At 37.3% G+C, this 18,802-nt stretch overlaps 1 protein-coding gene across 1 annotated transcript; it reads right to left on the bottom strand.

The window, feature by feature from the left end:
- Positions 1 to 1,470: 1,470 nt before the first annotated feature.
- On the bottom strand, positions 1,471 to 16,934 carry LOC115920711 (methyltransferase-like protein 27). The gene is made up of 6 exons (XM_030977203.1): positions 16,894 to 16,934; positions 8,872 to 9,041; positions 7,839 to 7,961; positions 3,576 to 3,714; positions 3,072 to 3,164; positions 1,471 to 2,410 (listed from the first exon to the last, which is right to left on the bottom strand). The coding sequence occupies exons 2-6, from the start codon at positions 9,016 to 9,018 to the stop codon at positions 2,214 to 2,216; spliced, it is 699 nt and encodes a 232-aa protein (XP_030833063.1). The 5' UTR covers positions 9,019 to 9,041; positions 16,894 to 16,934; the 3' UTR covers positions 1,471 to 2,213.
- Positions 16,935 to 18,802: the final 1,868 nt, after the last annotated feature.

The raw sequence follows: 18,802 nt of genomic DNA, 5'->3' as shown, positions 1-18,802 counted from the left end.
ACTTATTGCATGAAACTATAAAACCAAAATGAAATTTGCGTTCTGGCAATTGGAGTACAAAGAATGATAGCAGGTGAATGAAATGCTTCAACAGCAACACAAACACCTGGGAAGCTAGGAAGCATCCATAAATTTGAATAATTTAGTTGATAAACGACTCCGCATGTGGACGTTTGTTGGAGCAGAAAGCATTAGATTCTTAACAACACGAACCCATTTAACAGAATGTCGGAACGAAAATTAAATTCGGCGCGGTTGGAAAATGCATCTTTCTACCCTGTGACATTAATGTTACGATCCAGTAAATTAAAACAGTTTAATGGCTCTTATTCTAAAATTACTCATTAAATAAAACCCACAACTTCAGTGGTAACAGTAAAAAATATGTTATATCTTACAAATAATTAAAAAAAAGATGTATAAACATTGTGAAAGTGTCGCATTTTACAATAAAAGACACCGATTTAGCGAAGATGACGTCATTAGTGCGCTTGCATCAGGGAATTCAAGGTTAAAAGGTCAATTCAGACGCTGATAAGTTATTGGTCGAGCCTTTTTGTTTCCTTTATTCCGACAAAATTATACAATCAATCAAAACAAGTTTGATACCAGAAGAAAGCTAACAATTATTATTTTCATTAAACGCTTGCCCCAAAGTCTCTTGACCACAGTGAAACGAGTGAGAGCTTGCGAGAGCGGCCAAAGTGTGATTGAAACTCCCGGCCCCCCCCCCCCCCACTCAGTGTTATTTAGGGTACGCATATGCGTGTTCCAACCGACCCCCCCCCCTTTTCAGCAAAAGTCCGGTGTGTAAAGTCAATACGGCTCGACCTTTTTCTTTTGTATACGAGCCTTTTTCAGCATCCCCCCCTTTTCAGCAAAAGTCCGGTGTGTAAAGTCAATACGGCTCGACCTTTTTCTTTTGTTACGAAAAGGACATTTTGGCAACACGCATGCGGTCATTTTGAAACCTGAGTGGGGGGGCCGGGTTGAAACTCGCTATTTGCTCTTCTCCAACGCAAAAAGAGACGACATTGTGCTGGATAAATGTATTTTTTCCGACAAAAGTACAGAAAATTTGCATATGGTCTTTTTATACTATACTTTATGAAATGTTACCCGAGTGACTTCCGGGCGCCCCAATGCTGGAAAGAAAAGCACATTATTTTGGGAAAACTTCACTTTTTCATGGAAAAATGCTTATTTGTTCTATGCACGCAAGTCAGATTGAGCGGATGATACAACGTTTCCATATGCCCCCCCACTTGAGAAAAAAAGGTAAATTTGTGGTCATCATCTTTTTAAAAAACTTTTTTTGCAAGGGGTGGGGGCCCGTCTCTTCTGTTCTTTCTTTTTTTGGCCAGGAGGGGGAGGGGGTGGGCCCATCGCCCCCTCCCCCTGGATCCGCGCCTGCCTCTAGGTCCATTCTAAATACACCAACAAACGAATAAACAAAATATACATCTAGAATAATAGAATGCTGATTGAAATTTTATTCGCTTCAGGTTTGTTGATCTTAGGAGATCTTTTTGATGATGAAATTTTTACATGCAACCGATTATCACAAAGTTAGGGTACCTGCTAAAACCAAATATTAAAATTTACAGCTATTATGATACTCCAATTTCCGTCTTTTGGAATTTCTGGAATTCAAAAATTTGTTAATGTTGAAAACATGTTTTGAGTAAAATCTCGATTCAAAACTGTTCAACAACATTTTTTCATTAAACTATGTTGGAATATTAAGGGACAATTAGATACTTTAGAATATATAAAGTAGATGAATATGTTCTAGAATACAGGAATCAGGAAAATATAGAAGATTCAAGTTAAAATAATTCAACCTGTAAATAAAGATGTGGTAAAAGAAAACCTACATACAAGAAATTTACATACAATTTTCATGAGAATACTGTAGACTTTGCTTTAAAATACCTTCTGAGTAATCTACTGAAATAAAAATACATGTTTTCGTTTCAGCACTAATTCAAGCATTTAAAATAAGATGGCAATGATATATGCAGTAAAAGTGAACAAATATTACACACGAACACACAAACACGCACGCACGCGCACATACTTAAAATGACCTTGACCGTATGTTCGTGTGTATGCATACTGTGTCTTGATGCTTGATATGAAGTTACGCCACTTACGGCTTTGAGCTTTGACAATTTGTGCCGCAACAGACGCCCATGCATATCATATTTCCTTCATTGCTGTAGGACCTTATACGATAATATCAAGCCTGGAGTAACTTCATCGTTCTCAGTCGCATAACCGATCTCCTCGTGTGATATCTTCTCGAGTACTCCATCTTTGGTCAGACTGGCAAAGGATGATTTCAGCTTTATGCCTGCCATCTCCTCATCAAAGACGTTTTTCCTCGTGGTGATGAGAATATGTCCTCCTGAGAAAAGAGTGATTCAACAGTGATTATCATATTGGGATAATAGATGAACTGATGCGTAGCAAAAATATAAGACAAAATAATTTTGCTTCGTTTGAGAAAGAGAGACTATGCAAATATGCTAATGTTTTGTATACCTATACTTTACATATTACGCCAATGGAAATAAACTAATACTCCTCTGATACTAGTCATTTACACATCATCAAAAGATTATGGATCGGTGTCAGACCATTGGTTAAGAGAGGAGGTTGAAACTGTTACGGGGGTTGGATTCATGTTTTAAATCTCTTTAACTCGTTTGATGAGTAAGGTAAAACGAAATAAACATTAACATAAAACAGCCTGCCACTTCAATTAGGCATTGTAATACAATGTTGGTATAATTTTAATGGCCTCATTGATCATGTTAATCAAATACAGTCTGGGGAAAGACTTTAAGGTGGTTTCAGGTAACTGCTGTAACTTGAGATCGTCATTCTTGAGTTGCTAATTGTACGTTCTTTTGGTATGGCAAAGTTGATATGATTACATAAATTATGATTCCCTACAAGTGAAGTACGTATTATTCTGAAACTATAGCACTTAACATTTACGTAAGATATACTTTGAGTGGTTTAATGTCGATTGTCGAATGATGTTGATTGAAAAAAAAATTTACCAGCTTTGAGAAGACGAATAATCTCTGGAAGACAGGCGTGAGTGAGATGACACGGTACAAAAACACCAGCGCTTATTATCACGTCAAAATAACCTGGAAATAATAAAGGGTATATAATACCGAGTTAAGATAGGGTGAGAAGAAGAAGAAGGAAACAAAAAAGAAGAAGAAGAAGAAAAAGAAAAAAATGAAGAAGGATGAATGGTGTCTGAGAGTAAATGCTTGGGAGAGGAATAGCGAAAAAAATTTAGGGCGGCTGGACTTAAACTAGGGGTAATAATAATTCTTTTCGCAATATAAAAATATAGCTATTATTATTATCATCATTATCGCAACGAATGAAATGTCAATTTTCACATTATTGTATTTTAATTTTGTTAAACAAGCCTCTTGATAAAAAAATATTCATATTGCGTGCTTTGAAGTAAGAAAAAAAAAATATCTCAAACTATTTTAGAAGCTCAATTTAGGGTTAAATTGAGTAATACTACATCGAATGCTTACCATCGGCATATTGGAGAGGTGTGCTAGGATCAAATCTAGCCTTTACTAGCTTCGAGTAAATCTGTTTCTTTTCAAGAACCTTTAATGATCCAGCTGACATGTCTACTCCATGTATATCACGGTATCCGTTATCGTAGAGCTACAACGGTGGTAGAAGAGAGAGAGAGAGGGGGGGGGGGGAGGGCAGACAGACAGACAGTGAGTGTGTGTGTGTGTGTGTGTGTGTGAGAGAGAGAGAGAGAGAGAACCATACAAATTTATTTTAAGAGTCCGTTTTCTGTCTGATATTTCATATACATTATTATTTTGCAAAGCATTCGTAACCATAACTAGCTAGAAAGAATAATTATTGTCTTAATTTTAATCATACCAGGGAGGTGATAGAGAAGGAGTGGAATCAAGCCGCTATTCTTTGACTCCATGCTCCAAGCCGCCGAAAAGTTATGCGCTATTCCGCAACTGACGAACAGGTGGTGAAATACAAGAGCGCATGACATAATCAGGATTTAGAATTCCTATATTAGAAAATGATATCTCAGCAAATGTTCGCTGTCCCTTTCAATGAGTTTTCTTTTACCAACTCTGGCACACAAATTATTGGAAGGGCGGTGTACTAAGTTTGTTTGTTGTTGTTGATGCACTACTCCCAATACGATCCCCATATAATACGATCCCCATTTCGCCGGTAATTTAATACATGTGAAACTGGTGCTAGGCCTCCGAAATTCCCCGCAATTGGAAAAACGGCTCGGAGCATGGAACTTCAAAGCCAAGTGGAATGTTACGCATCCAATTGTTACGCCTTAGAACTCACGCATGCGTTTGAATAAATTACATCAGTTTCCACTCCTTCTCTTGTTGTTGTTGTTTTTATTTCCGAAATCAGATTAAAATATTATACATAGTAAAATATACAAAGTAAAGTATTTATACATGGACATAGACAAAAATCGGTCGAAAGCCCAATTCAGCAGTGTTTATAGAACACTACTGTTCTTCCTTGGGGTCCTTACACTACAATATTAACATAAAAGCGACATAAAGCAGAATAGAAACAAAACACAAATACAAGTTTTTGTAAATACCAAAGTATCACAATATTCAAAAATACTATCATACGCGTACTTTTTTGTTTTAAAGCAATTTTGTTTTATTTCTCCAAATGTATAATACAAACCATAACATACAATTGAATAAAATAAACTTGTTCAATATTGATTACTTTGACATAAACATAATTAAACAAAACCTCACTTGCAGTATATATAACTGAGCAACAAAGTAAACGTATAGGTATCTAAATATAATATTGGTGGACAGTTGCTAAAATCGATTTTGATTTATCATTATTGATTTTCCAATTGTAAATGTTATTCACTTATATAAAAAAAAAAAAAACTTAAACAAATCTGGAGGTAATTTTAACTGGAACAATGCCTGGTCCTCCCTGCCCCCTCCCTGGCCCTGCCCCCTCCCTTACACAAAAACCCCACCCACCCACACACATACTCAACCACTCACCCACTCACCCACCCACCCACCCCCTCCCTACACACACACTACTCACTCAGTGGATGTCTGCTAACATTCTCAACTCAAGAAAAATATACTAAATAAGTATACAGGCCGCAAAATAGAGTTACACTTTTAACAGGCTCACGGTGGAGAAGAAAACAAATCTTGATTAATCTTAAGCAGCTCCGACTTTAAGAAACGTGATCCCAGCTTTCCCATTCTAATTGCTATTTTCTTTTCCTCATCCCTATACTTAAATTTTATTTTTTTTCATCTTTTCTAAAGTTGGTACTCGCCCCCCCCCCCGATCTTGACATAAATGTAACATACTTCACCATGAAAATGATAGTATTAAAATGATAGCGTACACCCACCCACACACACACACACACCCACACAAGGTTATGCAAACTCATTTGAGTTTAAGGAAGTGTGTTAAGAAAAATTATCAGTTATTAGGGTATGGAAGGATCTTAATGTAGTTGCATTTCGGATGTGTTCTGGTAGTTGGTTATATTGTGTCGCCCCCTATAGAAGAATGTTCTTTTGCAATTATTTGAATTCGGTTTAGGGAGATCTAGATTTCGGGATGAGCGAAATGAAGAATCATACGTGCGATATTTGATATTATTTGACATATAAGACGGAGTGTAATTATTTAATATCTTAAAAATCATAGTACATACATGCTTTTTGTAACGGCAGTCTAGAAAGTCCCAATTTAGAGTATCATGAACATGTTGATTGGATTTGAATATAATAATGCATATTCAAGCGTGTATAATGTGAATCCTAGTATTAATAAACTATAGTAAAATAACAATTTCTCTATCACCTCCCTGATCATACCTAGAGAAAGGAATGTAACCCTGGGTATACATGCCACAGCAGTAATGTTGCATCATGTCATTTCAAATGTTAATTATCCCCTTAATAATTCCGCTATTATCAGATCTAGGCTATTTTTTAGTATAGTTCTATGTATTTAATGATTTACATAACATTCCTTCGTATCATTAATTACTATGGGTCAGGATACTTCCATATTACTTAAATAAATGTTAATATTTTGTAAAATGTATATACTAAAAATCGAATTAGTGTGAATTGCAAACATTTTGGTCGGAGTGAAGGCCAACTCGGCTTCAAATCATAAATAATCACAAGACTGCTCTGACGTCACTTCCATGATTATGATGCAGAACAGATTTGGCTTTGTCTCCTACAAGGAAACTTGCAATACACTCCGAAATTGTTATTTTACTATAGTTTATTAATACTACGATTCACATTATACATGCTTGAATATGCATGTTCAAATTCAAATAGGCTATATTCATTTTCTTCTCAAATGTTTTAATTATTCCCAAATCGGATGGCAGTCAGAACGAACAATGTGTTGAGGTGGCGTAGAAATATATCATATAGCTCCGTTTAGTCTCATTTGAGAACGCCCCCTATCGGCAGAGTCTAGCAACCTAACATGTACGTTAGCCTATTGACTTTTACCCCCCTAAATCGTTAAAAAAAAAAAAAAAAAAAAAAAACGAAAAGCACATCCACCCCGACGTACGTTTTCACTAGCTCTTTCATTGGAACCCTCATGTCCCATTGACTTTTGAAAGTTCACCCACCGTAATTTGATCAAAATAGGTCGCAAACTCGCCATTGCCTATATAACACAAGTCGAACTTTGGACTCAATATTCCACGCGATTGTAAGGTTATAATTCAAGCACACGAAGGATAAGAAGCATGAATTATCATAGATCACTTCTGATTTGTTCATTATGTCCATTTCATCCAACCCCCCACCGTAATTTTTCCATTTATAGGAAAGCATTTTGCCGGGGTAAGCAAAAACATGAATATTCATGAACACCATGGACTATTCGATTATTAGCAGAGGGGTGCAATTGTGCACCACATCAAACTCCCCTACTTCCAATCAAGTATTCAATTGTATTATGTAGTTTGGTAGGTTTATTTTACAAACTGTCTAATTATCAGATATCAATGATAGTTGAAAGATATGGAAAAGATTCTTGTATTTTAAATTTAGCAAAGCAATCTCACATACAAAATCACTATCAATTGTCGTCTGATCCGCCGATTGCCGTCTGCTATAAACGCGAACAAGCCTACGTTTGTGCTGGCGAAAATGAGACAACCGGAGCAATATGCAATTGAGGGCATTGGAATCAGGGAGGGCGGTGGGGGCGGTCGCCCCCCCCCCCCCCAACGTAGGAAGAAAAAGGAGCAGACAAAGAAAAAAAAAATTAGACAAGGATTAGGAGTCGAGAACGGTACAACAAATCGTCTTCTCTCTCTAATAATTTAATGAAACATCAAAGGGAAACTCCCCCTCCCTGCACCCACTCCCCTATATTTAAACGTCTTTGCCCCTAGCCCTAGGGAGCGCGCTTTGCGCTTTGCGCGCTCTGTAAGTGATTCGCACGCTTCGCGTGCTCATACCGCCCCCCTAAAATAAAATTCTAGCTACACGGTTGGGCGCGGGGATCTTATTCGGAAAATGAAAATGTGAGCTTACAAGCCGAAGAGAAAGATTGCGGGAGGGGTCCAAATGTGTTTGTGTCTCATCCTTTCCCCATTTTCCCTTTCCCTATCTCTATTTTCTCGCTTTTTCTTCCTTTTTAATTTTACTTCACAACTCGATTTGTAGGCATGGATCGAGGCACTTATTCCCCCTTGTAGCTACGCCATTGGTGTGGTGGGTTTGAAAACTAACCTGTTGACCGACAAGCCCAGTGCCGCAGCCTACGTCTAGTATTCTCACATCTCGATTCGTTACCAACCGGGTGAGGGCGTCAGCAGTCAAAACAGGCCCAGTGACCTTCAATGCGGCATTTATCTAAATTTCATATATTGGTCATGTAGATAAGGGAATACCAAGACGAGAATTAAGTGGTTCATTAGTTTCCAGTGAAAGTTTAAAAGCTTAAGTATCATTTCATTCAAAAGGGACTTAGTATAAAAATGGTGCTAAGGTAGTGACTTCAATGCTAAATGTACAATTAAAGATAATCTGAAAGTTTGAGTGAAAACGGACCATTATTAATGATAAAAATTGTGGAAAACTGATCTGATCGAGTCCTTAATTCTCCTTACTATATTATTACAATTTAATTACATTTTAGGTGCATTTAAATCGTCACAGAGCAATGGATTGGCTTGGCTCTATATACCATTCCAGACATTCAAGTGTTAAAAGATTTTTAAAAGCTTGTCTTATGACTTATTTTCGTAGAAAAACGGTTGGGAAAATTCAAAAATGGTTAGGAGAATTTACCGTTAATCACTGTGAGAGGGTGTTGCACAGTGACGCCTTCAAAGAAAACCATAAATATCTTTGTGGTTTGAGAATTTTCTCAGGACTTTGTGCCTGTTAGAAGGTAAGTACAGTCGAAGGACTGTACAAAAATTACACAATTTTTTTCATCAAGAAAATAAGTATGTTTATGTCAAACGAATATACAGTAGGTAGTTAGCTTCAGTACAAATTATCCCTCCCCTCCCCCCTCCCTATTCACACATCCTGTGCATATTGAGATGTCCGCTTGTGCATTTCAGAATAATACTGTCAAAGTCATGGAGGCGCTTCATGAATACCTTTTGTTTGCCCTCTTGAGAATATTATTTACACATTCTACCCCGACCACAACCCGTTTCACGATTTTCTTGGACAGTTCCAGAACGTAGTGAGAACTAGTTTGGTATATTATAGGGGCTTAACCATTGACCCTAGTGGCTACGTCACGTACCTTATCATATTGTTCAGCAAAATCATCGTATTTAGCTTCGAGTGCGTCAGTATTGCTTTCTTCTCGGAATGCCCGTGCCCATTTCGCCAAGTCTGTTGGGATTTCTTTCTCTACCTTGGTATCCTTCTCGTTGTCATTCACATTCATATTGCGGATTGTTTGATGCTTATCTGTGGTAAATGAACAATGAAATAAACAAAAAATGTAACTAAGCTATAAAAAGTTGAAAACCCAGCGCTTTTTGCCATTCATCATTCCCATTCAACGCTTCAAGCTGTGCAGATCAAGACAATCAAATGTACTGCTATCGACGATCGACCACGTCACGTTGTAACACGTCCCTGGCCTAGTAGTATAGTAGGAAAATGATGCATACTATGTCTGGAAAATCATTTGGTGGGAAAGGTCAAACAAATTGCCATGTCAATCCAGTGGCGTACGCAGGATTTTTTTCAAGGGGGGGGGGGGTTTCCAAAAAAACATACATAAAACATACACATTAAAAAAAACCTGCGTACTCGCCTGTGTCAATCAATATCAGTTCGTTACCAGCCAATTAAGATAGATGATCTAAAATATACTCTGAAATATAATCCATTCGATACTATAGCTATAACAGAAACTCACTTTGATAAGACCAGACTCCGAACTAGTAATAAAGGAGTACAACATTATTCGTAAAGACAGAACGATACACCGTCGGAGGAAGTGAAGCCCTTTATGCTTCATTTCATTTCATTTCATTTCATTTATTTATTTAAGCACGGTCACTCTCTCAGCCTATCGGTTGATTTTCAGAAAGTCCGTGACTGAATAAAAAATATACAAATTATATCACAAAACAAATTCCAGTAACAAAGACAACAAAACATAAAAATATGCAAAATAATCGAAACAAAACAACAACAAAAAATAAACAAAGAAAACATGAATTATTATAATGTACAAAATAAAAATTAACAATAATGAATAAAAAGTAAATAATTAACAGAGAAGTGTATTGTAAACCGAGAGTCTGATTGACTCTCCTCCCAAGGGTCTGTCAATGATCTGTTTTCTAAAAACATTTTTATTCTCTATGGATTTCAGTTCCTGTAAAATTGTGTTCCAGCATTTCGCTCCTTTATAACTCCTTATTTTATAATTCGTTTGGCCTTTAGGTAATGCAAAGTTATGAAAAGAGTGTCGGGTATTATACACAGGGTTGTGCTTTTCAAAGAAATGTAAAATAGGTTTTGGTGCATTATTATAAAATATTTGGTGCATAACTATTAATGTCCTTTTTTTCAATCTTTCTAAAATGTTATCTAACTTCAAAAGTATGAACAACTGATCTGTTGGGAATCTTGGGTCTTTCCTTAAAACAGTTTTTAGCGCTTTATTTTGTAAAGTTTGAAGTTTTCTTCAAGTTCGTAACCCCTGTATTTGCATAGACTATATCACAGTAATCAAAATGACATTGTATCATGGATTTATAAAACAATTCCGCTTGGCGTTGTGTAATAATCGGACGAATTCTCCTTAACATATACAATTTAAACAAAACTTTTCTTCTTATTTCGTTGATATGTAGGTTCCAACTTAGATTCTCGTCTAGAATTACGCCAAGATACTTACACGATGAAACTCTCAGAATGGGTATACTCTCTACTAGTAAATGTATATTAGGATCAAGTCTGTTTAACTTACTCCTGGTTCCTACGACAAGAAACTCACATTTCTTAACATTTAATTTAAGTTTGTTACATTTTAGATATTCACATACGGATTCTAGGTCTTTGTTTAAAGTCGTTGTCAATTCTTGAACATTGTTACTACTGAAATATAAACACGTATCGTCAGCATACATTAATACCTTAGAATGCTTCACTGCAGTTGGTAGATCGTTCACATATATTGAAAATAGCATGGGTCCTATAATAGTACCTTGCGGTATTTCGCATGTAAGTTCCTTAGTATTCGAGCTTATACCATTCATTGTAATAAATTGCTTTCTCCCTATTAGATAACCTTCAAACCATTTGGTGACTTTTTCAGACATACCGATGAAACGTAATTTTTGCAGAAGGATGTGATGATCAATGCAGTCAAATGCTTTTTGTAAATCGAGCATAACAATCCCTGTTGTGCATCCTTTGTCTATATTATCAAATAGATCTTCTGTGATATTTAATAGTGTAGTAGTCGTTGAGTGCTTTGGCCGAAAACCTGACTGATTATCACAAAGTAAGTTATTGTCATTTAAAAATTTATATATCTGCTTGAAAACAATCTTTTCTATCACTTTGGCTAGTACTGGAATAACCGATATTGGTCTGTAATTGCTTTTTTCTTGTTTATCTCCCTTTTTATATATGGGAGTTACACGTGATATTTTCTATTGAAGCGGAACAATTCCTTGAGTCAAAGACATATTTATAATATGACACATTGGTTTGGCAATATATGGAGAAATCATCTTTATAAACAATGCTGGGATCTCATCTGGCCCTGTAGCCTTTTTGACAGAAATTTCTTTTAATTCCTTTAAAACAGTGCTTTCGGCAACATCGGCAAAATTGAATTCGCCAGCGATAACATCAGAACAATAATTTTTAAACGTCATATCTTGAGAAGGACAAGTTTGTTGGTCTTGTATATTTTTACCTACTGAAACAAAATAGTCATTGAATTCATTCATAATTTGTTTATGGTCATAGATAATTTCTTCATTGATAAGTAACTGTGGAATATTATTGCAGACTTTCTTCTTAGTAGGTAAGAATTGCTGCATAGATGAAAACAGAGTATTGCTATCAAAGCTGTTTTCAATACAATTTCCAATATACTCACGTTTTGCTTTCCTAATAACAGCAATGACTTTATTTCTTAATAATTTGTAAATGCGCCAGTCAACGTCATCTTTTGACTTTTTGGCAATCTGTTTAGCAGCATTTTTCTCTTCAATCAAATCTAGGATGTTTTGATTAATCCATTTTGATGTTTTATTCTTGATTCTCATTCGTTTTATGGGTGCTATATCATCTAATATAGAATTCAATATACTCTCGAATGCTCCATACGCCTTTTGGGGGCAAACATATTCTTGGATACAATCAAAATTAATACGTTGAATGAAATTTTGCACAATGTCGGGCTTCAGTTTTCTTTTATTCCTCATCTTTCTATATTTATGCATTACATTACAATTAGGAAGTTTCCCTTTTACACAATCTACCATATAGTGGTCACTCAGAGTCACATGCAATACTCCACTTGACTTGACTGAATTTGCTGAGAATTGTTCGTCACAATCAAATCAATTAATGAACTTGAGTTATTTGTTACGCGAGTTGCTTCCATTATAAGTTGCTCACATCTATTATTGTGAAATATTTCAAAGAGTTGCTTAGCTTGCCACTGGGAGTTTTTCTTCTTCATGTCACAGTTCATATCGCCAAGGATGATAAAATCTGTTCCAGTTCCTTCGATCATCTCAAGGTTGTCTTCGAATTTAGTGAACAAGTCATAATTTGAAGAGGGTGGTCTGTACCAGGTTACTACATGATACGATTTTTGCTTATCTTCATGTATTTCCATCACAATGATTTCCAGGTCTTTTGGCATAAATTCCGGTTTAACTATATAATTAAGCCCTTCACGTACATATGCGGCGACTCCTCCGCCTGAACGGTTTCGATCTCGACGTTCACAGGTGTATCCACTTATTGCAATTTCTTCGTCACATATGGATTCGTCTAAATGGGTTTCATATATGTATGAAGAGACAACACGGCTGGACTTTGATCTCGAAGCAATATTGTAAAGTTAAAGTAGCTCGTAACGAAACTCTTCTGATTTGTGTATTATAATAGACCACCAAACGTTTCAGTCGAGTATTTCGATAAAATCTCTTGTATGATGAAAAGGGCGATTAGCGACAATGTAGAAATGATTCTACTGGGAGACTCTAATTGTGATTTATGTCAGGATAGTTTAAATTCAGATGCAAATGATTTCTCATCTTTGATGACTGGTTTCTTATGCACACAATTAATTACTGTTCCTACCCGAGTTACTATGTCATCGAAATCGATAATTGATCATATTTATTCTGCCAACCCAGACAAACACATTGTCGCTGGTGTATATAAAATTTTCTTCAGCGAACATTTCTTTACTTTTACATTTTATGGTGAGAGTTGCCACAAACCCTTGAAAAACATAATAAGCTGCATGGCGTGATTTCCCAAAATTTGATTATTAAGGATTTGTAGTTTCATGCACTGACACAGAGGCCTTTCAACGACATATTTCAAATTACAGATGTCAATGAAGCGTGGGAGACATAGGCGCCGGAAGAGGGGGGGGGGGCACTTTGCCCCCCCCCCCCCCCCAAAAAAAAAAAAAAAAAAAAAAAATGAAGAAAGAAGCAGTATTAAGGAGAAAGGACATAACAATAATACAAACCTGAATTAAATCACATATAAAATTCCATTCAAAGAAAAGAAAAGTTAACAGGAATTAAATATTTCCTAAACATTCCGCATGCCAACTATATTTATCAATAGAGGTTTTTATCATAGCGATACGCGCATATCGTGGAAATATTGTGAGAGAATGGAAAAGCGTGTGTGTTTTTTTTATAGGGGTAAGAAGACATGAGCCTCTGAACGCTGGCGTACTGATGAGGGGGGGGGGTATTTCTTATTCGACACCAGTGATTTTTGTAAGTCATATTTTTTTATGCGTTTGTTGGAAAATTAGAAATTCCCAAATTTACAGTCGGGCGATAAATATGCTTATTTAGAAGCCTTCATGTCAGGCCGGTAACCCGACACATGCTCCGCCGACGATTGCTCCGCGACATTTACTCCGCAAAACGCGACAATTGCTCCGCGACATTTGCTCCGCCGAGAATTGCTCCGCCGACATTTGCTCCGCCGACATATGCTCCGCCGACATTTGCTCCGCCGACATTTGCTCCGCCGACAATTACTCCGCCGACAATAGCTCCGCCGACATTTGCTCCGCCGACAATTGCTCCGCCGACAATTGCTCCGCCGACATTTGCTCCGCCGACATATGCTCCGCCGACATTTGCTCCGCCGACATTTGCTCCGCCGACAATTACTCCGCCGACAATAGCTCCGCCGACATTTGCTCCGCCGACAATTGCTCCGCCGACAATTGCTCCGCAAAACGCGACAATTGCTCCGGTGACAAATGCTCCTCGAACGACAGTTGCTCCGCCGACATTTGCTCCGCCTACAATTGCTCCGCCGACAATTGCTCTGCAAAACGCGATAATTGCTCCGGTGACATTTGCTCCGCCGACTATTGCTCCGCCAACAGTTGCTCCGCCGACATTTGCTCCGCCTGAAGCGACACTTGCTCCGGTGACAATGTTGATAATAATAATAATAAACTAAATTTGTAATACTTGTTTTGAACAAGTATAGGTGGGCTGGTCTAACTAAAATTGAGACAAAATAAAGGGCAAATTTAAGATAGCTTATTGTCTCAGCTACAACATACTCGAAATTCAGCGTAAACGAAGCTAAAACGACGGAGATATTGCTCGCGAAAGACGGGAATGTAGAATCCAGTTTTGAAAAAAAGTCATGTCCCATAGAGAATACACGCAAAAAGTGAAAAATTGATATTCCTCCTTTAATCGCAAAAATACGTCATGATTCCTTTGTCGAAATGAAAAATCATGTCATTTGCATTTGTAGTGAATTATCTCAGCTAGAACATATCGAAAGTTGGAAGAAAATCAATCAATATTTACAGAGATACAATCAATTTTCCAAAAATATGCTGATGTCATAATATGCAAATTGGAATTTTGAGTTCGGAGGCCATTATGATGACGTCATGAGTTAATTGAGGGTCAAATGAGACAAGAACTCATATTTCCAATTCATACTCTACAAAATATGAAACAAAATTTGGGGTCACCTTTCATCCTAAAGAGCTACGATGGATTTTGTATAGGCATGTTTTTGCCCATTATGCTATGTATTACAAGAGCTCGCACGCACGGACGTGTATCTTAAACGGACGCTTACTCCGTTATTAATGGTCAAAAATATGTTAACAAGGTATCAAAATGCTTGGGAAAATGTGCCAAATATGATGAAAAAGAAAAATTGGCGATTCTTTGTTGCAAAATGCCAGAACGCGCGAAAACACGCGCGCATGCGCGTGTGCGAGATTTTTTATAAAATGCTTAAAATGGCCTAAAACGTATGTAAAATTATTTTGAGACTATTTTGAGTATTTTAATATTTTGCGCGCGGACGTACGCGCACGCGCGCGTTTTTTGACCTGAAATTGACCGGACGAATATTGACCTTAATCATGATAAATATGAATCAAAAATGGCTTTTGGTTAATTATGAAGATATGATCATGAGTTGATTTTCAGAAAAATTTACAAAATGGCGCCTAGATGACGTCATCAGTGAAGGTCATAGTTGAAAACGTTATTGTGTTTTGTACATATGCCTATACATTGTGTGCCAAATTTGAGCCATTTTCAAGTAATCGTGCTTACAAAAAAAAGTGGTTTGAAATAAGTAAAATAAATAATAAAGGCAATTCTAACGAAATCATAAGGTTTTCTGTACGCTTTACAGCCCACCTGATAATAAAGGCAATTTTAACAAAATTATAAGGTGGTCTGTATTAGATACAGCCCACCTGATAAATAAATAAAGGCAATTTTAACAAAATTATAAGGTGGTCTGTATTAGATACAGCCCACCTGATAAATAAATAAAGGCAATTCTAACGAAATTATAAGGTGGTCTGTACGATATACAGCCCACCTGATAAATAAATAAAGGTAATTCTACCGAAATTATAAGGTGGTCTGTACGATATACAGCCCACCTGATAATAAATAAATAAATAAACAAAGGCAATTCTAACGAAATTATAAGGTGGTCTGTGCGATATACAGCCCACCTGATAATTACAAAAATAACATTAGTAACACCACCAACCATAATAATCATTGTTGTCATTATTATTGTGATACTGCTTCTAATACTACTCCTACTACATGTACTAGGAAGTTCAGCGTAAACGAAGCTAAAACGACGGAGATATTGCTCGCGAAAGACGGGAATGTAGAATCCAGTTTCGAAAAAAGTCATGTCCCATAGAGAATACACGCAAAAAGTGAAAAATTGATATTCCTCCTTTAATCGCAAAAATACGTCATGATTCCTTTGTCGAAATGAAAAATCATGTCAATTGCATTTGTAGTGAATTATCTCAGCTAGAACATATCGAAAGTTGGAAGAAAATCAATCAATATTTACAGAGATATAATCAATTTTCCAAAAATATGCTGATGTCATAATATGCAAATTGGAATTTTGAGTTCGGAGGCCATTATGATGACGTCATGAGTTAATTGAGGGTCAAATGAGACAAGAACTCATATTTCCAATTCATACTCTACAAAATATGAAACAAAATTTGGGGTCACCTTACATCCTAAAGAGCTACAATGGATTTTGTATAGGCATGTTTTTGCCCAGGCATGTTTTTGCCCATATATGCTATGTATTACAAGAGCTCGCACGCACGGACGTGTATCTTAAACGGACGCTTACTCCGTTATTAGTGGTCAGAAATATGTTAACAAGGTATCAAAATGCTTGGGAAAATGTGCCAAATATGATAAAAAAAAAAATTGGCGATTCTTTGTTGCAAAATGCCAGAACGCGCGAAAACACGCGCGCATGCGCGTGTGCGAGATTTTTTATAAAATGCTTAAAATGGCCTAAAACGTATGTACTACTGCTATCGACGATCGACCACGTCACGTTATAACACGTCCCTGGCCTAGTAGTAGTATAGTAGGAAAATGATGCATAGTATGTCTGGAAAATCATTTGGTGGGAAAGGTCAAACAAATTGCCATTTCAATCAATATCAGTTCGTTACCAGCCAATTAAGATAGATGATCTAAAATATACTCTGAAATATAATCCATTCGATACTATAGCTATAACAAAAACTCACTTTGATAAGACCAGGGCAGCGTTTCTCGAAACCGTACAAGTTCACCGACATCCCATTGAAACGCGTGTTAAACTTAATACACGCGTTTCGACGGGATGTCGGTGAACTTGTAGTTATGACGGTTTCGAGAAACGCTGGCCAGAAGAGGAAGTGAAGCCCTTTATGTATGAAGAGACGAATTCCAGACAACTCGCCACAAAGACAACCCGCCCCAAGACAACCCGCCACAATACCCTGGACATCTCGCCACAATACCCTGGTCAGGCGAGTTGTCCAGGGTGGGGTGCCTTTTCGGACAACTCGCCACACTTTTTTCCCCTCATGATTTCTAGATCTAAAATCCCTCATCTTAAATGAAATTGTCATTTTTCATGATTTTCGTGCTTTTATAAACACAGTCATTACAAGGAATAAAGAATAAAGCTGATTTCCCTTGCAACAATAATATATTTTTGACAAACCGAAGGCGTACGATCGCCAGATCATTGGGATAACTTGGTATTTAGATCTAGAGGTCTATAGCAGCTGCATTTTTCTGTCTCAGAAATTGTTTAATGGTAGGATACTGGAAGCACTGGTGTACTGATGGGGGGGGGGGGGGTATTTGACCCGCGAAATAAAATTGAAATGTGATTTATTTCTAGATTTTCTGGGTTAGTTTCGTCAGAGGCGGCATTCTTCATTGGGGGGGGGGGACACTGTGCCCCCACTTTTTCAGGTTCCCCTAAAGTGCCCCTTTTATCCTTTGTACATGTCCTTTTTCCCTTCTGATAATTTTTAATGGTAGGAATTCATGGAAGGGTACTGGAAGCACTGGCGTCCTGATGGGGGAGGGGGCAGTTGACCCGCGAAATAAAATTGAAATGTGGTTTATTTCTAGATTTTCTAGGTTAGTTTCGCACAGTCCAAAATAGATTCTTGTTGCGGGTGTTGTTGCAAGCGCAAGGAAAATCATCTTTATTCTTTAGAACAGCTCTCAAAATACTCACAATTTCCATGTTTCCTGTCATGACTGTGTTTATAAAAGAATAATGAATACATAAAATGACAATTTTATCTAAGATCCTGAAGATGAGGGATTTTAGATCTAGAAATCATGAGGGGAAAAAAAGTGTGGCGAGTTGTCCGAAAAGGCACCCCACCCTGGACAACTCGCATGTGGCGAGTTGTCCAGGGTATTGTGGCGAGATGTCCAGGGTATTGTGGCGGGTTGTCTTGGGGCGGGTTGTGTTTGTGGCAAGTTGTCTGGACCCCTGAAGAGACAACACGGCTGGACTTTGATCTCGAAGCAATATTGTAAAGTTACAGTAGCTCGTAACGAAACTCTTCTGATTTGTGTATTACCAGGGAGGTGAGCTTTTACTCATGCCTAGTATTATAATAGACCACCAAACGTTTCTGTCGAGTATTTCGATAAAATTTCTTGTATGATGAAAAGGGCGATTAGCGACAATGTAGAAATGATTCTACTGGGAGACTCTAAATGTGATTTATGTCAGGATAGTCTAAATTCAAATGCAAATGATTTTTCATCTTTGATGACTGGTTTCTTATGCACACAATTAATTACTGTTCCTACCCGAGTTACTATGTCATCGAAATCGATAATTGATCATATATATTCTGCCAACGTAGACAAACACATTGTCGCTGGTGTATATCAAATTTTCTTCAGCGAACATTTCTTTACTTTTACATTTTATGGTGACAGTTGCCACAAACCCTTGAAAAACATAAGCTGCATATATGGCGTGATTTCCCAAAATTTGATTATTAAGGATTTGTAGTTTCATGCACTGACACAAAGGCCTTTCAACGATTTCAAATTACAGATGTCAATGAAGCGTGGGAGACATAGGCGCCGGAAGTGGGGGTGGGGGGGGGGGGCAGTTTTGCCCCCCCCCCCCCC

The sequence above is a fragment of the Strongylocentrotus purpuratus genome, unplaced genomic scaffold (assembly GCF_000002235.5).
Source record: "Strongylocentrotus purpuratus isolate Spur 01 unplaced genomic scaffold, Spur_5.0 spur5_scaffold_9, whole genome shotgun sequence".
NCBI classification, from domain to species: domain Eukaryota; kingdom Metazoa; phylum Echinodermata; class Echinoidea; order Camarodonta; family Strongylocentrotidae; genus Strongylocentrotus; species Strongylocentrotus purpuratus.
This window is presented reverse-complemented; position numbering and strand designations above follow the sequence as displayed.